Source organism: Mercenaria mercenaria, chromosome 17 (assembly GCF_021730395.1).
Source record: "Mercenaria mercenaria strain notata chromosome 17, MADL_Memer_1, whole genome shotgun sequence".
Lineage (NCBI taxonomy): Eukaryota > Metazoa > Mollusca > Bivalvia > Venerida > Veneridae > Mercenaria > Mercenaria mercenaria.
Window position 1 is genome coordinate 30,528,940 of NC_069377.1, and position 21,281 is coordinate 30,550,220.

A 21,281-nucleotide genomic window follows, 5' to 3' on the forward strand; every position below is an offset into this window, starting at 1 on the left:
TAATCATAAAAAAACTCCAAAATTACTTAATCGCGTTTCAAGGTCAGTGCAGCAGTGTATGAATTGATATGAAGCCATTGTCTAGGGCATAATTTGTTTTGTTCTGTCATTAACTGGTATCAGTATTCTAATTCATTAAATTCAAATTATCTATTCCAATATATGTTATATCATCCATGTATCATGTTTTAGAATATTGTTTTCTATATATTATTCAAATATTTATTCCAATATATCTTATATCACCCATAAAACATGTTTTAGTACATTGTTATTTTCTATATATTATATTAGGTCAACACGGACTGGAAAGCTTTCAATACACACTTAAAGGATGGTGTTATGTTATGCGTGTAAGTATAACATTTTAAGTACTTTGAAATATTGCGTTATAATACGTTTTTAATTCGCGAAATTTTGTTAATGCAAATATATATTTCATATCATGACTTTTACCCGACCATTCTTGTAGGGGAAAAAATGTATATTCTTAGAATAAGCTTTCTTTCATAGTAAAACTTTAAGATATATTTTGTTATTAAATGTATTACAGAAGGTCCCTCTTCCATATATTTTGCCTTTTGCACTCGGTGGTGTTTTATCAGGTGTTTGAATGTGTATCAAAAACATCAATGTTCCATGTAAACGAATGATAAAAAACGTTAATCAGTTTGCATACACTGAACTTATTTTTTTTTGACAAAAAGCTGATAACTCACCTACTGAAAGCTACACATTTTTTTAGATAAAGTCTATAAGTATGAGTACTGCATAGTATTATTATGGTGTTATTGTTTTAAGTAGTATGTATGTAAATTTTGGAAGGAAACAAATAGTATGTGTAAATTCAGAATTATATTAGGGTTTAAAGTTAAGTATGACTTGTTCTAATTTATAAAAAGAAAATTTCAAAACCTCGAGTGTTGCGTTAAAGAAGCACAAAATTTTGACAACATGAAAGGTTGTATAGAGGTCTGTAGACTGTTTTTATTCTTTATTTTATGCATATTATGTAGCAAGGTTTTTAAAAAAGTATAAAAACTGAAATGAGCCTGATTTCCATTGGACACATGTAGCATCAATGAATGTCATGATAATTTTAGGCACTTTGACACTTCCTCAGAAACAATGTTTATTGCAATGTATTTATTTGCCCGACACCTCTGAACATGATGTGACAAATTCTATGGTATCACTGTCACTTCTGAAAAGAAGGCTGATCTGTGAACAAATTAACACAGTTTCAAATCAAATTGTCTGAGTTTGCATGAGGAACAATAGTTCTTTTCTAGTTTTGAAATTCCAACTAAGACCTGAACTCAAAGGGTGTACACGAGGCACTTCGTAGGTTATTTCAAAACCACTGAAATCAGAATAAACAGTGTTGACAAAATGTCCTTAGAAATTTTTCTTTGTTTTCTTTTTTCTCGCATGTTTGGAGTCTCAGATTTCTTAGATCACCGGATTGAAACACAAGTATTTCCTACTTATGGTCCTATCATTGGCAATAACTCACTTGAAGGAAAGTAATCGCATTACACACTTGTCCTGATTCACCCAATGTCAGATCAGTTTCTTTGGTATGTTGCTATAAGTGTTTGGTATTTTATCTAGAACAAATTTACAATCTAGTATTAGAAAGGAATACTAATGCAACACCTATGACAAACTCGAACTCGCTTATCTTAAAATTCTGGCTATCGTAAAAGACATTTTCAAGTCCCGTCACGGAAACACGTACACAAGTATGAATACATGTAATTTTGTGACAGATGTTGTAAAATTGCATTTGTTGTGTATATTCAATGATTGTTTCAAACAAGTAAACATTTGAATTGCAGATTAATAAACAAATTGCTAGAAGCTGATGGTAAACGCCTTGAACATTTCCAGAAGTTAGCAGTGACACCATTTCTTGTAATGATAAATATTGAGAACTTTAACCATGGATGTATGAACTATGGTATGGCAAAAGAGCTTACGTTTCAAACAGGTGATTTAATGGATCTTAAAAAAGACCAGTTCATCAATGTATTACGTTGCCTCCACAATCTAGGGTTGATTGTAAGTATACTATGTCGTTTGAACATTTCGTTTGCACATTATTTTATAGTATTGTTGCAAGGGATCATGTCTTCTTCACTTTTATTTAGGGTTTTAATCTTTTTAGTATCAAGTGTTCATTATATAAATTACTTCTCTTGTTTTCCTTCAATATCTAGCATACCATAAAGCTCTGCTTTTCTTGTTCTAATATATAACGCATGAAATATACACATATATACCGTGGAAACGTATATGTTTTCTTTAGAATTTAAACAAGCTTCCTCTAATAAGCCGTTTGCTTTCTTATGATATTTTGTCAAGACAGAAAACGTAAATAAGGAACCGTCTAGTGCAGGAGGATTGTACCGATAGAAACCTCTTCATTTAAACCTCTGTGTCACACGTTTTGTTTCTGCATGTCGACATAGGATGTTCAACAAATTTCCGTTTAAATTGTTGTACAAAACAGTTCGTAAGAGGATATTTTAGGTGGATTCCAGTTAATTCCAGTTAAGAGCTAAATAATTTATTCAACCTTTGCAAACAAAAAAAAAAGGGTTAGAACACATAAATACACTGTGAATACCATGACCTCACAGCTTCTGCACAATTCAAGCAGACGGAATGTCTTGCACAGCCACCCGCCAAATTCATTAAATTCCCGCTTTGATGCATTTAGTGACAACCCTCCTTAGAGTCACATAATGCAAAACAAATATCGAAACTACAGATTTCAAGTCGTGATATGTAATCGGGTGGAGAGAAAGGTAATCGATATGGTGACTGACCTTTAATCCCGTGGGTGTATTTAGCGTAATTTTAGATACAATTTAGTTGGTTTTGTATGATCGAAGTTCCGGTTTCATCGTATAAATGTACAATTATCACTGCATGAATTTGGATTTAATACAAAATTAAATGTAATTTAAACTACATGTAAATTTTGAATGCAATTTTAATGTAAACTAAATTTTAAAATTTACATTCAATTTACTTTATGTTTATTTTTTCAGGAAATTGAAATTCCTAAATTTCCTTTGCATTTAAGTTAGTCTTAATTTAAATGACTTTTCTGATTTAATTGTAATTTTAGGAAACTAAATCTGATGATTTATTTGAATTTAGTGGATCTTCATGCAAGTAAATTTTGAATGCTACTGATCGAATATCACACAATGCCTTTAGAAGCATAATATAATTTACCAAAATTTCATAAAATCCCAAATTTAATGAAAATTTAGGACAATAAATTCGACGATGTATATGAATTTAATAGAACTTCATGCAAGTAAATTGTGAATGCCATTTACTACATTTAACAAAATGCCTGTGTAAAAAGAAAGTTAATTGACCAAAATTTAATGAAATGATAGGGAAATAAATCTGATGATGAATTTGGAGAGTCTTCACACAAATAAATGTGAAGGTCATTGAATTAAATTTTACGCAATATATCTATATAGTAACATTTAATGCAATCATCGGAAGTGAAGGCAGGGGGCGGGGATGCGGATAGTTCAGAATGCTTCACAAGGGCTAGGGTTAATCTCGTCCAAGTCCCTTATGTGTGTTTTAGGATTGCTTTTTCTATATTTATGCATACCGCCCACACGAGGTAGGTTCTTATAAATTTTGCATACAAAAGTAACAGGTAAACTGGCTTCTGTATTGTGTCATAAAAGATACATAATAGTAGAAGTAGTTTTATCCAAGTAATGTTTTATAAGAAATAAATAACCAGTCAATCCAGCTAGTGCACAGTCTAAATGAATATATATAAAACTGAAATCTATTTCTTCAGGCTCTTGGAGACCCACATCAATTAACATCAGGTCATAATATTATGATAATTAGACATGGTGAGATATTCTTTTCAAGATCATTCGGTAAATATGCAGACAAATTTATCTGATTCACCAATACCCTTGTCTAGCAGACACGAAGGTGACCGCAGTTAATTGATAAGTTCTGTATTTTAGCGCGGCTGATTTAAATATTTAACTGCATTATGTTTTACAGTAATCGGAAATCTTTACCAACTTTTACTTTTTTATTTGACTGAATAATAAGGTATTTTGCTTAATATATATTATTATTCGATTGGTAATTACACATGTTTATTTACATTTTATTGATTATCAGTTATTTATTTGTCATATTTCCTAGTTAGTTCCCACAAGAATGCTTATTTCATTTGTACACTCCTTTACCCATTCATTTTAATTGATTTGTAAACTTTTATTCATTTATTCATTCCTTTATTCTTTCATTGAATCATTCATTCAGTCAATCTATCAATCAACCGTTGATTTTATTATTCATTCACTTATTCTTCTCAAGTGTCTATTTCTTTAATAAGATCTAGTACACAATTATTCGATTTAAGAAATATTCATATAATGAGTCAATCGTCACTAAAATAATCAATCAGCCATTCAATCAGCCTGTCATATAATACTTTTGAATATTAGAGCATAGTCTTTGTATTCAATTCAACATCCCTAGCTTTTATTATATTTCATCTGGCATACATGTATCATAGTAGGTTGTCCCCCTTGAAAACAATCCGATAATCAATTTTGGTTTCCCGATTGAATACTAATGTTGTCTTGTAAACCTATTTTCAATGGTTAATTTCAAATATTTCTTTACATTAATTTTATGAATGTTTTAGCAGATATGACATTATACATCAATTTCTCCTTCTTTCTTTAGAAGCGAATAATCATGTTTTACCAAATAAGACAACTTATTAGCAGGTGTTCTTGGGTATATTTTAAGTTATTCCCCTTTCTCATTTTTACTTTCACCCTGCTTGTCCGGAGCTTAAATTAAAAACTATGCACGGGATTGACTTAAAACTTGGAATATAGGTACATGTAGATTGCGACAAATAAAAGTGCAGTACCCAGTAACCGTAACTCCTGTCCTAGTTATTTTTGTGTTATTCCTTTTTTTTTCTTTTTCTTTGTCCATCTATTTTCTCGGTTATTATAGGCCGTCCTACAATATTTTGATCAAGGTTTAGAGAAGAAGTGCAGTGCAAAAGAAACATATCTCGAGCACAAGTACATTCATTTAAACTATATTCAGTGCAAAATTTCCTTTTCGCTTGTATTAAATATCAAGTTATGGTTACTGGGTTCTTCACTCTTTCTTGTCGCCATCTACCTATTTTCCAAGTTTGAAGTTGCATGATTTGTGAGTTATACTATGGAAAAGCAAAGCGTAAGTAAAAATGAGAAAGGGGAATAACTCAAAAATACTAAGCTGGAGTTATGGTTACTGGACATTGTACTCCTCATTGTCGATATCTTCCTATATTCTAAGTTTGAGGTCAATCCCTTAAATAGTTTTTTAAGTTATGCTCTGGACAAGCAAAGTGGGGACGTACGTACGTACGGACGAACATACAGACTGAAAAAACGGACGGACTGTTCAATTACTGTATACCAAAACAATGATTTTGACATTTTCCCGCAATGGTTTAAGTGGTTAAGTTATCGGAATGTATGTCGGAATACTAGTATAATAAGTTATATATAATTAGGGAAAATATAAACCGCGAAGACGTGTTGATCGACATATCCTTATTATGAAAATGTCGGAATAATATATGCAGCGAAGGTAAGAACATATTAGCATGCCGCAAAACTTTAAGTGGCGATACTGAAATATTATGTAGACAAGAGATGTTAATTATGTCAACATGATGTGTTCTATTGAAGCATGTCGACATACCTTAACATGTTTTCCCTACATGAACACGCCAGCAGAATGTACGATATACGCTTCCATAGTTTTCTTATAGCTCTGTTGTAACTTACGCGGTGTAGATTACCAACCACTGACAATTCTATCCAGGGATATGAAATGATAACGTTCATAATAATGAGGAAAGGGAACAAAATATAACATATCAGAACAGAACATGGCTTTTATTTATTCCAGTTTTTTTACGAAAATACGACCATGGGGTTTAAGAGCAATACGAATAATCACGAATGAATTTGGACAAAACTGTTAGATATTTTAGAGTTTTTGACGATAGGAGAAAAAATATCAATAAGAGTCAGATTAGGGAAAACAGTGTTATCGTATTAGTTATTTCGGCGATCAGTAAAAGTTATGAGTTGGGAGCGGTATTGGTGCATTTATCTAAATAAAAGAAACATGAATTCCACAGATCAGTGCTAAATAACAAACAAGTAATACCAAGGAAAAACCAAGATTAAAAATAAAAATAAATAAAAGCATGCTTTCCACGAGTGTGTACAGTGGGATTATCTAGACCGTAGTGCTACTTTCATTTTTCTCACCGTTTTGTTCGTGAAAAGCATGCAAGACAGTCACCATTATAGCTCAGGTAAATTTTATTTCATGATCGAAGTGTAATGGCACTTTAGCTTTGCTGTTTGTCAAACTTTCTCACTATTAAAAGGTAGACAGAATGAATCAGAACTATTTTTTTATAACTTAATGACATTTTCTAAAGGTTTATGATCATCATATACCAATAGATTTTATTAATTGAAAAGTTTCCTTCTTTCCTCTTTTCTTATGTTAAAAACCCGCCACGACCTAGTGACCTACTTTTTCACCCACAACAACTTCATGAAAATCATTCTTATAATACAGGTAATATACAGCTATACTACAAGTTTTCAGGCGGACAATTTAGGCCTTTTCTGAATAAATGTGTTTTCACAACTTTATCTGCAGACTTGTTCGGTCAATCTCTTTACAGCATAGTTTTAAGAATATAGATGAATAACTATCTTACACTGTAGAAACAAAATGTGATTGAAATTTAACTAAATACACTGATTTCTGTATATATTGCTACATTATTTCAATAAAATGTTAAAACATTGAACACATTGTCTTGGCCTAATATATATCACTGTCAATTTGTAACTAAATGTTTGTATATCTCATTTTTATGCAAATCATGTATAATTACCATCATGAGAATACAAAAGAATACAGTTATTTTGTCGCGCGTCTTTAAATCTTGCAGTTTACAGCTATCTGGCAACAGAAAGGATCAAGTCCAGTTAAAATTGGTAATCGGCCAAATGTGTGCGCGTTTTACTACCATGCCTGTTTAATCAAGTTATTTTATACTGCTCGAAACTTATAAATGTGTCAGGTACCGTATTGCTTTGTTTATAACCATTTCTCGTGTTTTTTAAAGAGTAAACCACTAGGCATGTGAAGTTACATAGACATACCGTTCTAGAACAAATAGGAATACATTGTGTCGTTATATTAGTCTCGTTTTGAGTCAAGCAGGAAACTTACTTTACATGGTGTTTCTTCGAAATATTTTGCCATCTCCTTATAGCAGACTTTAAAGTTTCAAAACAAAATGATATAAATTTATCTATACGTATCTATTTTTTGTTACGTGAAAACACGAAATCCGTAACATCGTATGTTTTATATGTTTTTTACTGAAATGTTTTATGTTTTACAGAGATAATCGTTCTATATGAATTTATTAAGTAACAAGTTAGAGCTTTATTTCAATGTATTGCTCAAAGCAATACTACGATCGAAAGTGAATTACTAATATACGACTTTAGCTAATGTAAGGGAGACAATCCAATCAGGGGGTGCTGCTTTAAACCAATCGATAATCAAAGGAGAGAAAACTCGATATTTCTCATCATGAGCTGGTCACGCATATCTTTTTATCAGTCACTTTTGGAATGATTTGAAAAAGAAAGCATTGTGAGGACCGTGAACCCCTGCGTAGCAGATTAAGGGATGCCCAACGGTTAGGGTTAATCTGGGTCCCTGATACATAGTGTCTGGGTTAACGACCAGAGCGGATGGTTCAGAATGCCTCACATGGTTCCCGTGCCAGTTTGAGGTTACCCCATGTGTTAATCTCATCTAGTTTACGTTGAATAAATTATAACTTCTTTGTTATTCAATTACTTCTTTATCTGCGTCAAAATTTGAAGACATCATAGCCATTACGCCTGACGTGTCAGATACACAGTTGGAGTTTTGTACATGTATCATTTAAAAAAAAATAATTTCAAGTGAATGTGAGATATAAAGTTTACTGGAATTTACCTGCATTTGAAATATACTTAAAACAATTTCACTTCAAATATATTTGCAGTAAATTCAAATTATATTTTACACATGGAATCTAAGTAAATTTAATTTAGAAGTAAATTCCACTTTTCATGCAGAGTATATATACAATGCGCATATATGTCTAGCCAGTTTGAGCAACGTTCACATTTCATCGGGTTTCTTTTAAGTAACTGATTTGTCTATATGTCACGTTCCCAAAGCTTTGAGTTAATAATTCAACCATTTCGTGGAAATTATAAAGTTCCAATCTACGTGAGTAGAAATGAAATGAAATGAAAGACTTAATATATGTTTGTTAATTAATTCCATTTCTTTTAAACTTTTCCACGACTTAGTAAGACAAGTAATAATGATATACAGTTTCTGGAATTTAATAATTGGACAAAAAACAAAAAAAAATATATTTTTGAAATTCTTGGAATATTAAAGGAATTCTACAAATCGTCACCTCAGTGCAAAAAGTGGATAACTGCATTGATTTAAAGAAGGACTTATTGACTTACTGCACTAAGGTGACGAAATGAATCATGATGTATATCATGGATAATATATGCATTCTAGAAAGTGTAATAAAATAACCGTATGTGTAGTTTATGCAATATTTATTATGTTATTCTTTATTCCGAGCAACATTTATTTTGGGCGACTTTCACAACATGAATTTTTTCTTGTAGTTACATTATATGTAAAGTCATACACGTACTCCTAAAACAAAATTATTAACTGTATTTAAAACAAATTGCATATATAAATTGTATGTAAAAACTATTGAATGTTAAGTCACTTTCTAAATGTACAATTACCTCTACTAATTCATTGTTCTTCAGGCAAACTCGAAGCGATATCAGACAGCGTACTTAGGGGAAGTGCCGATTACAACAGAAATGGATTACTTAACGTGAATTTGATCAAGTGATCTTCATATTTCAAGTGACATGATCAATATCTCGCTATATATTTCTGCCTTTTTTATACCTTCAGTTACATATATTTTTCAGCTGCACTTATTTTGCAACTACATCAAGATGTAAACAATTTTGTGATGTTCTGTCTAGTACTTTAATTTGTTACGTTTCCGTAGAAGCTACTGTTTCTAATTAACCCTTAATACTTTCTCTGTTTGTTAACCGGCCTTTCATGTTAATTAAATTGCTTACAAAAAAGATATTCATTTCATCAGCAGTTTGTTTGTGTATCTACTTCTCCTTTAAACTTTACGATTGATTCGCCGATACAATGACGACAGTAACGTATAAAGTCTTCACGTTACACGTCTGACCAAATACTCAAATCAAATTGAGTTCCTGTATATCCACGTATACAGTCTGAAACTAATTTGAGTTAGGAATTTTTGATAAAATTTACTAACATCGCATGCAAAATTATTTTTAAATAACAATAACAGACAAGTGTGATAATGCAGCACACCCTATACAGTCTTCAGTATAAGTGTGATAATGTAGCACACCCTATGCAGTCTTCAGTATAAGTGTGATAATGTAGCACACCCTATACACTATTCAGTTACACACCGTACTTGCAGCATAACTTAAAGATGTATGACCATATGTGGAAAGCCAGTTCCATCCCCTAACAATGACTTGAATTTCCCGAGGGAATCCCCGTGGAGTTCGCCGTATCACATTGGGAGGAAACCTCCTGGGGATTTTCAAAACCCTTATTTTCGGGTCTAATAAGAAAACACAACATTAATACAAAAAATATTACCAGCGATAAATAATAAATTTTGTTTTGTTAAAAACCCCAATGGGGTATTTCTCCCCAATTTTAAAGGGGAGAAACCCCCGTTGGGACCTCCCTGGGATGCAAAAACCCCGGGGGAGAAAAAAATACCCCCAGGGAGGCCCAACTTTGAAGCCTAAGGTTTCTTTTTTTGAGATATTTGAAAGGAAGGGCCCAAATTTTTTTCCCAAGACCCAAACTATTGTTAGGTGTCAAAAGATCAAAAAAAAAGTCAAAGTAAAAGGTGCAGTTTGCGAAAATTCCGGTTTGAAAACTAAATCCGGAGATGTTTAAAAGACAAAGGTAAAATTTGAAAAAACACCAAAATCATACCAAGATAAAAACCGGGGCCGAAATAAATTTAAAGCGTAAATTCTTAAAATACTGTAAAATGTGTATGATGAATTCTGAAAAGGAATCTGTCCCGAAATTTTTTAAGCTCCGGATAATAAACGTTATTTTTTGAAAAAACGGTTTACTGCTGTTTCGTTACTTTTGGGGCCCAAAAAGGGTTATTTAAAACTGTTAAGTGTCGTGACGACATTTAGTAGTTTACCATTGAAATTTTTGAAAGTACATAAATTTAACAATTTCAGTGTTTAATTTTAAAAACCAGAATTTTTAACCAGTAGAATAAATTTGTTTTTTATAATAAAGGGCTAGGTTCACTAATGTACGTAAATGCACCGAATTCCATATTACCATTTTTTTTCTACTTTGATACATATGCTTTTTTTTAACAAGTAAACACAATCTTCATAATAATAATAAACTTTAAAAAAATTGTGTTGTTGTGTTGTTATTACCCAAAACATGCCCCATTTCCAAAAAAAAAAAGGGAAATTTTTCCCCATGAATTTGGGCTTTTTTTATGTTTTTCGATTTGGGCGGATCCTTTACCAGTCTTAATTTTTAAAAACACACTTTGACTTAAAAAACCAACAAAAAGTGCAAAAATCATCGCGGGTGAGCAATCCCCGCATATTCAAAAACGAAAAAAACGCCCGTCTAAGACACTTTTTACCGAATTAACAAGCCCGTTTCGGAAAAATGACGTTAAGTGACGGCACTTTTTGAATTTGTTTTCATTAATTTTTTTTTTAAAGCAACACCATTAGTGTTAAAATCAAAATATGGGCGAGATTTTAATACATGTTATCGCACAGTAAAATTCAAAACCAAATGGTAATTAGGAAATTTGTTTCCCTTTGAAATAAACCCCATTATTGGTGATGCATTTAAAGGGGTCAGAAATACATTCGTTATTGCTCTGAATATACGCGGAATTTAAGTGCTGGAGTTTTAATAATTGTTTGGAAAGGTTTTAAAATTTCAAATAAATTTTTATTAAATTTAAAGGGGCAAAAAAAAAATGGACAGACCGTTTTCGTTTTGGGGGACGTATCGAAATACAATTTTTGCAGCGAAAAATCTGTTGACACTTCGATTGACTGTCTGCTATAAAATACTTTTAATATTTTTCCCTGTTTTTTGAAAGTTTTTAGAGGCAAAATTTTAACTTTTTTCCCAAAGACATGGGCCCTTTCTATGTTAATACATTCTGTATAAATTTTTTTGTTTTGTTTTTTGTTTTGGGTTTAAAGCCTTTTTAACAGTATTTCAGTCAATAAGGGGGCAGTTAACCCTAACCAGGTTCCGGGGATTCGTCCCCTAAAATCTTCTTGCAATAACTGCCAATTCCCCAATGAACAAGGTGGGACTAATGATTTAGACAGAATGTCGTTTATCAAATAGTCACGGGAACATACCCCCCCCGGGGACGAACTCAAGCCCCCCGCGATCCTAGACCGACGCTGTCCCTACTAGCTAAGCGGGGCAGGAAGAAACTTTCTATCTAAAGTTGAAAGGGGAAAATAAACCCTTGTTAGGAAATTTCAAGATATTGTACATTGTTTAAACTGCAAGATTGAACATTTTAATAATTACAGGGTATTAGCCCAGAAAAAATTATGAAATTTGAAAATTAAGACAAAAACAGGAAAAGGGGTTTTTTAAAAATTGTCATTTTTGTTGAAATTATAGCAACTAAAATAGCCTCCGAAAATTTTCTTAAAAATTCTCATCAAATTAAAATAAAAACTTTTTTTTTCATTCTCATTGTCATCGGTAGACACATGCTGGTGGGTACAAAAAAATGAAAAATTCTCTTTTTTTTTTTTTTTTCAGGAAAAATCCAGCATAAGAAATATAAAGGCCACCAGTTTTGAGTTCCAAAATTTACCCCATAAGTAGAGTAGGGGGCCTTGTATTTTTTAAAATTTTTCCTCAAATTAAGATTTATTATTTAAAAATAATTCATATCCCAAATTTTTTAAATTTAATTAAAACTAGCCTTAATCCAAAAAATTTAAAATTAATTTAAACTTGCAAGAATTTGTCATATTTTTAAAAGGAATTATGGACCCTCAAAATTTTTCAAAAAATTTTCTAAGGATTTTTTTTTTGTCGTTTTTTTTGGGGGTTTTTTTCATGAACTTTCTTAAACCCCTGAAAGGGGGTTGAAAATATCCCCTTGTTTTATAAAAAGTGCTGTATAAAAGCCTGAAAAAATTGGGAATTAATTAAAATTTCAATGAAAAAATTTTAATTTAAGAATATTATAAAAAGGAAAAAACTTTTGGGTCATGTTGTTTCACTCCTTTTTGATGAAATTTAAACATTTCTTTTAAACTCTTGTTTTTTTAGAAAGTACGTACTGCTGTTGGAAGAGGAGAAAAAAGCGTGGATCTATGGGCCCCCCCAAACCCTTTAAGCTCATGGTATGGGGAAAAAGAATTTTTCATTCCCTATGGCAATTAAGTGGACAAAATAAGAAAAGGTAAATAAGGTAAAAATTCCCAATAAATAAAGAAAAAATTTTTAAAACAAAAATTTGATTTGGAAAATTTAATTTTGCATGTGTTCATAACTTCAGTTTGGAAAGCACTAGTTTCCAGTTTAAAATTAATGTGCATAATTTTTTAAAAGAAAAAAATATCTCCATGATAAAATTGAAAAAAATTTTAATTTGCATACTTTCACAACATACTGTATTTAAACTTGGTGTTTTTAAAGTAAGAAAATAAATTTTGGGATTTTTTTGTTAATAATGATGCTATGTTTATTCAACCGGGGGCTCATATTGCTCTTAAAGGTTTTGTTTTGAATTCATTGTTTAAATATACCCCTTTTTTAGCTATGGAATTGGTTTTTTATGATGGGTCTAAAAGAGACTTGGGGTACAAACTGATTGAGACCCCCCAACGAAATTAGTCCTAAAAAGTTTTGGATATTTTGGGTTTTAACCTCTTTAATCAAATTTTGTTTTTTTTTAAAAACAAGTATTTAAAAACTTTTCGCAAAAAGATTTATTTGGAAAAAGGGCACTTTATTAAAATACCCAGTTCGCTTATTTTTGATTGTTAAAGAGTGGCTAGTCATGCAAGAAGTTAAACAGAAATACAAATTTAATAAGAACGTTTTTTTTTTAACCCGGGAAAGAATATTTGTTAAAAGAGATCAAAATCGTGGCCCTTATTTATTAGAAAATGTTGTTTTTTGAAATTTTTTTATGAAAAAAGTTATTACGAATAAAATTCTAAAAGTTATTTAATTAATTATGGGGGTGTCTTTTTGGGCAGTGTTGTTTAGGTTGATGAAAAGGGTTTTGTGTTCTTTGTCTAAATATTTTTATCATTTTTCTTAAAATTCTTTTGTGACCTGGTTTTAAAACTTGAAGGGTTTTAAATTAAAACAGAGACGGTGTTAATATTTTTAGGCGGGGGTGCATGCAGGCAAAATTCACCAAAGTATTACCTTCCTATTGGGTGCCGTCGACAGTGGTATATAATGAAAAAACGCCCTTTGCGCAACAGCAATGTATGCTAAAAACCCGCGGTCAAAGCCATTAAAATTGAGAACTTTGTTTAATTTTAAAGTGTTTTTTTATTTTTGAAGATTACTAGACCCAAATTTCCTATTTTGAAAAAAAAAAAACAAATTACATATAGTTTAGAAAAATTGATTAAAACTTTTTGGTGTCAACAGACTATGATTTTTAAAATTGACTCATTAACTTTAAGGAACCAGTATAAAAGGAAATCCACAAAACACGGAAACATTTTTTAACAATAATTGTAACAAAATTTGTAATTACATTTTTTCATTACGCAATTGGGTTTAAAAATTCGAATTTTTTTGCTGATTCAATGCATGCAACTTTTCTTCTACATGTTTATTTTTTCCCCTTTTTTGAACAAAAAATTTAACCTGTTAAATCAAATATTGTATAATTTTTAAAAAAACATTGGATTATTTTTGGGAAAAAATTTAGTTTTGTATGCCTAATTTTTTTTTTGCCCTTGTTACATCTAAACCCTTTTTAAAATGTCAAACATTTAAAAGGCGTTTTTTAAAAAAAATATTACTTGTGTTAAATGGATTTGTAGTATTTTGTTTACAGAATTAACTGCCTTACCTGGAAAAATTTTCTTTTTTTTATATTATCTCTTGAAAAAACATTTTTTAAGAACACTTTCATGGTGCATTTTTTTTTTTTAATGTAATGGTAAATGCTGAAAGTGTTCTACAATAACTTAGCAAAAACGGCATTGTTGTCTCATTGAAGCTTATACGCAACTCCATTGTAACCATAGCAACAAATATATTTATATTATGAATAATGATCTTCACAAACAAATTACATATGTTTATTTTTCTAAAAGAATGACCTAAATGGTTTTATTCCATAAAAAACAGACATAGCAAATATTCTTATTTTTAATCTCCGTTCCATGGCAACCATATTTTTTTTTGCCTCAAATTATAGGCGTTGCTTAGGGTTATATCTTAGCATATCTGAATGTTAATTATACGTTCTGATGTAATTGTTATAAGAAATTTTCGTGTTTCCATAAAGAAAATCAATCGGTTGCCATGGCAACAGCACAATTTCAAATGAATTAAAATATGAGATTTTGCATTCTGGGTTGTTGATCATTCATTATAAAATATTTCAACAACATTTGATGTTGTGCCATTTTAACTATAAGTGAACCAAGCCCTTTAATCAAGGTGTGGAAAGCAGCTTTAAATCTACCGAACAATGAATATAACACATTTAAACCGATACCTAACCTGTGAACCCTTACTATTTGTCATAATTACCAAATATATCACTTCTATTAGAAAACATGTCTTCCCTTCTTAACTGAATCACGTGACGCCTTTTTCGCGATTAATATTTACACCAATCTACTAAATTATCCAAAGACTTTTATCACCAAAAGTCAATCCGGCTACACACTCCCCCGCCTTATGAAAAGACGTCCCGTCATTCCTAGTGTGTCATTTAGAATAAAATACCATTCTATCTCCAAATTACCTCAGTATCTCTTCACATATTACAAACTTGCAAATAACTCAATATAATATTATAAATGGTAAATTACTGCTAACATATTATAGTTAACACATATACACATTAAAACCACTTTTTAAATATCAGGAGTTATAGCCCTTATCATTCTAGTAATATACACAGTACTTGAATAATGATATAAATATAATATTCAATACACACATATTAAAATTTAAAATTTGTGATCATAATTTAATTTATACTGTTTCTCCCCCTGCATACGTAAACTGTGACCACACAGTTCTCAAACACACAGTTCTTAAACTGTTACATAATCACTTGTCATATCTTGTTTATTTACATAAGTGACATATTAAACACATAATACATAAGTGACACATGAATTACATAATAAATTTGATTATTTTATCAGTGATACAATGAGCTTATATGCTGTGTCACTATTTATCTCAATTAAACACCTGACTTCATCAGAGCATCCAGAGCTTGTAGTTTTGTGTCTACTGGCCTTGCCACAATCCTGTACATGTGAAAGTCTTTGAGATGTTTTGGAAGTTTCCTTTCTCTAGTTGGCCGTCTTGGTACAGTAGGTGTTTTCATAGCTGGAGCTTTTGCTACCTCCTTTACTTCTGGTGTGTTTCTGTTTCTTCTGTATGATGAAGTATCTTTGCTTCTGTATTATCATTCTTCTGTGTGACTTCTATTTCTTCTTCTTTAGATGGTTCAGGTTGTTCTGTATCACTCTGTTCTTCTGCCTGATATCCCTGCACATATTGTCCTTCCTCTACTTATCCTTCATCTTGATGACTATGTAAAACACGTCCATCATTACCATCTGTTCTATAAACAGGGAATTATCTGAAGTCAGAATATGGTTTTTAAATAAGAAAACGGGCGTTTTCATATATGCCTTTTTTCTGTGACGTCATGTATATATTTTATCTACGCTTGTCATAAAAAGGAAAAATATACCTACCACTGTATTTGTTTCCGTTTTCCTGCGAGACATTCTCACACAGTATGTTCTCATTTGTTTTTCATCAACAAGTACATGATGAGCCATGCCTGCATGACTCACGTTCATAGATGTGCCATGCCTGCATTACTCACTTTTAGAGATGAGCCATGCCTGCATGACTCACTTTCAGAGACATACTGAGACATCCACGGATGACTCATTTCAAACGACTACTATGTAGATGAGACATCCATGGATGACTAACTTTCATAGTTGATCCATCCATGGATGGCTCACCTCAGTTCATCGTAATTTAACTGAGTCATCCACGGATGCCACTTCAAGATCCAACGATATGTAGCTGAGCCATCCACGGATGACTCATTTCCGAGGTCGACATTCACAGAAAACTCAATCTACGCGACAAAGCCTGTATCCCTTTGTTGAATAGGTGACTATTTCAGCTTTATGATATTTGAAACTTTCAAACGCCACCAATTGATCCATCCTTATTCTTACAAATATATTGTATGAAAAAGTTTGTAATTTTACACCAATTTTATGATCTTATAGAAATCCTTCAAATTTTGGCGCAAATGTAGAACAATCCAATACTGACTTCTCACTTTGACAGCTAAAATGAGTCAAGTTGGTCTAAATCTCAATCAGTTGTTCTGCCTTTAAAAGGGAGTTTCATGATTATCTCTCACGCTAAAATGCATGTACCATCACGTTAAATTTAATTGTGCAGTGTGGCGTGTGCATATTTAATTTTCAATTAAGTCTCAAAACAAAATTAAAATAATACATAGAGGATATTACACGGTTGTCTTTTCATATTGAATTTATTAAACGAGTTGAATAAAATAATAAAATGCGAGGCTCTGCTGAGCATTTTATCAATTCTATTCAAAGAGTTTAATAAACGCAAGGTGGAAAGACACTAATGTTATACTTAAGTATTCTTTTTATCCTTTTAAATTTTTACAGATGAAACATCAAAATTTCTTCTATCTTTACCTATTATAGACCAAGTAAATTCACCCAACGTGTCCAAGAAATAAATGACGTCAACATCAATGTCAATGCTTTACTACACTAGTGTATTATCAAACTTATGTATTACATAAATTATTCTATTTATCAGACTAGGAAGCGGGTTCTTATTGAAAGAAATTTTCCAAGTAAATACATATATGATATACTGCAACTCTTTTTGGGTATTTTTCTTTAAAATTGCCTGTTTCCATTGCATCCTAAAGCTGGAATACCCAGTTTTATAAAACACTTGCATAATTGATATTTTTCTGTGAATAAACTTAAATCAAAACATGCAACTATGAAGTTTATTTGAAGTTTAATACACAATTCAATCACAAACATTATATTGAAATCAAATGGACCTTTATAAACTTCGAATATGTAAAGTGGCACGAAAATAAAAAGAACTGCGTATAAACATCATGTCTGCAATGTTACTTCTTGAATGTTTCCAATTCGGAAATGATATAATGCAACACTGAAATAAGATCATGTGAAAAACGTTTTTTCATCCTTTTTTCTCCATATTATTAGTGTACGTAATTCCGTGCCGAAACATTTCTCACTGGAAAACATTAAGTGTTCAGTCTCAAATGCGTGAAAAGATTGACGTTAGTAATGAAGTCCAACGATGACAATCCAACAAGCAGTTTTTTTAGCATTACAACAACCTGCACTGTCCTTCTGAATAGAATATTCATTTCCATGATCCATGAAAATTGTTACATCATTGAATGACATGTTAAACAGACACCTATGGAATTCCTCAACGTTTTATTTATTTGACCGATGTTACAGCTGTCTTGGCATTCATCTTAATGGTGGTCTGTATGGTATTACCACGAGTCACTTGATTTTACATAGATTTCTATAGGAAAATCTTCAAAAATTTTGTTTAAAAAAAAACCAGATCTAGAAGGCCTAAAGCTTAGATATTTGACATGTAGCATTGCCTAGTGGACCTCTACAAAAATTTGTTCAAATTATGACCGCCGGGTCAAAATTGACCCCGCCCCAGGGTCACTTATTATACATAGGAAAATCTTCAAAAAAATTTCTTAAAATAAACCAGAATGCCTAGAGCTTAGATATTTAACTTGTAGCATTGCCTAGTGGACCTCTACAAAGTTTGTTCAAATCATGACCTCCGGGGTCAAATTGACTCCGCCCCATAGGGTTACTTAATTGTACATAGAAAAATCTTCAAAATTTTCTAAAAATAAACCAGAAGGTCTAGAGCTTAGATATTTCAAATGTAGCATTGCCCAGTAGACCTCTACAAAATTTGTTCAAATCATGACCCCCGGGGTCAAATTGACCCCGCCCCATAGGGTTACTTGATTGTACATAGAAAACTCTTCAAAATTTTCTAAAAATAAACCAGAAGGCCTAGAGCTTAGATTTTTGTCATGTAGCATTGCCTAGTGGACCTCTACAAAATTTGTTCAAATCATGACCCCAGGGGTCACTTAATTTTACATAGAAAAATCTTCAAAAAAGTTCAAAAAATAAACCAGAAGGCCTAGATCCTAGATATTTGACATGTTGCATTGCCTAGTGGACCTCTACAAAATTTGTTCAAATCTTGACCCCACAGGGTCAAATTTACCCAGGCCTAAGGGTTACTTGATTGTACATGGGGAAAACTTCAAAATTTGCTAAAAATAAACCAGAATGCCTAGATCTTAGATATTTGATATGTTACATTGCCTAGTAGACTTCTACAAACTTTGTTCAAATCATGACCCCTGGGGTAAAATTGGCCCCGCCCCAAGGGTTACTTGATTGTACATCGGAAAATCTTCCAAAAAAATTTCTAAATCATCAGTTTGACATTTGAAACATGTAGCTCATATTACTTAGGTGAGCGATCTAGGGTCATCATGACCCTCTTGTAGGTGTATTTTGACCTATCTCGTCCTGGTAAAGAGTTTAGTGTGGACTTATATTAGATATATATCTTTTCTTGTTTGTATATAGGATTAACTTCCCATTGTTGTTACTATAAATAACTTATAAGTTTTTAGCTCAATTGAGCACGAAGTGCTCGAGGTGAGCTTTTGTGATCGCCCAGTGTCTGTCATCATCAACAATTTGACTGTAAACACTCTAGAGGTCACAATTTTGGCCAAATCTTAATGAAATTTAGTCAGAATGTTACCCTTAATAAAATATTGGAGGAGTTTGATATTGGGTCATCTTGGGTCAAAATCTAGGTCACCAGGTCAGATCAAATGTAAAGCTTGTCAACAATCTCTAAGTCACATTTATGATAATATCTCTATGAAACTTGGTCAGAATGTTCATCTTGACGACGTTTAGGTCAAGTTAAAATCTAGGTCAAGTGAAAACAGAAACTAGGTCACCAGGTCAAATCAAAGGAAAAGCCAGTTAACACTCTATAAGCCACATTTATGGCCTTATCTTAATGAAACTTGGTCAGAATGTTAATCTTGATGATCTTTAGTTCAAATTTAATTCTGTGCCAGGTGAGGTCAAAAACTAGGTCACTAGGTCAAGTCAAAGGAAAAGCTAGTTAACACTCGATAAGTCACATTTATGACCATATCTTAATGAAACTTGGTCAGAATGTTAATCTTGATGATCTTTAGTTCAAGTTTAAATCTGGGTCATATGAGGTAAAAAAAACTAGGTCACCTGATCAAATCGAAGGTAAAGCTTGTTAACACTGTAGAAGCCACATTTATGACAATATCTTGATAACTTTATCAGAATGTTTATCTTGAAGATCTTTAGGTAAAGTTTCAATCTGGGTCAGGTAGGGTCAAAAACTAGGTCACCAGATCAAATCAAATGTAAAGATTGTTAACACTCGAGAGACCTGAATTTAAGTTTGAAACTCATGGATGTCTTGATGACCTCTAGGTCAGGTTCGAATCTGGGTCATGTGGGGTCAAAAACTAGATCAACAGGTCAAATCAAAGGTAAAGCTTGTCAACAATCTAGAGGTCAAATTTATGACTGTATCTTCATGAAACTTGGTCAGACTGTTAATCTTGATGATCTTTAGGCCAAGTTGGAATCTTGGTCATGTGGGGTCAAAAACTAGGTCACTAGGTCAAATTAAAGGAAAAACTAGTTAACACTCTAGAGGCCACATTTATGACCATATCTTAATGAAACTTGGTCAGAATGTTAATCCTGATGATCTTTAGGTCAATAGATCAGGTGAGCTATACAGGACTTTCATGGCCCTCTTGTTTTATAATTGGCCAATAAAAATCAGTATGAAAATGCAGGTGCTAGTGTAAAGAAATTGCTATGACGGGAGTATGTTGTGACATTCTGACACTTTTGTTATATTTATGGATGTTACTTAACAATAAACATCTGTAGGTTTTTGTATACGCAAATTTTAATCCAAGCCTTCGATACAACATATTGTATATATATATATACACAATATTGTTTATACATCACTGACAAATATCATATATATTCATAATGTTGCACTGCAGTAGAGAAAATTAGGTGCTTTCCAGGAGACTTTGTATTGCATGGCTGTACTTCATTCACTGGTTATCTTCAGAACCATTTGGACTTGAGCCTTCATAGTTCATTAGATGTTTAGTCTCCAAATAATTTCTGGGTCATGAGGTCAAAGGTCAATGTCAGTTAGGGTCAAATCCATTTTAAAGCAATATCTTAAAATCTGTTTGAACTACATACTTCAAATTTCATAGGTTGATTGGTCTCCTTTCGAAGATGACCTTTTATGAATTTTGGGCCACTGGGTCAGGGTCAAAGATCAAGGTCACTTAGCATCGTATCCGTTATAGATCAATATCAGCAAATCTAATTTACCCAGCCTCCTTGAGAAGATGACCCTTAATAATTTCCGGGTCAAAGGTCAAGGTCACTTATGGTGAAATCCATTTTAATTCAACACCCGAAGGTTTGTTTGACTTACATACTTTTTATAGGATGGTTAGTCTCCTTTAATAGAAGACACCTATTAAACTTGAACCTGGGTCAAAG

The 21,281-nt window shown here is 32.0% G+C and overlaps 1 protein-coding gene across 1 annotated transcript; it reads left to right on the forward strand.

The window, feature by feature from the left end:
* Window positions 1-201: 201 nt before the first annotated feature.
* LOC128549879 (uncharacterized) lies at window positions 202-9,336 on the forward strand. The gene is made up of 3 exons (XM_053527550.1): window positions 202-353; window positions 1,842-2,064; window positions 8,988-9,336. The coding sequence occupies exons 1-3, from the start codon at window positions 343-345 to the stop codon at window positions 9,060-9,062; spliced, it is 309 nt and encodes a 102-aa protein (XP_053383525.1). The 5' UTR covers window positions 202-342; the 3' UTR covers window positions 9,063-9,336.
* The last annotated feature ends 11,945 nt before the right edge of the window (window positions 9,337-21,281 follow it).

What these genes read in the sequence shown, in the direction of transcription:
- LOC128549879 (XM_053527550.1), top strand. An exon ending in TCCACAATCTAGGGTTGATT is followed by an intron (nt 2,065 to 8,987) that starts GTAAGTATACTA and finishes ATTGTTCTTCAG; the next exon opens with GCAAACTCGAAGCGATATCA.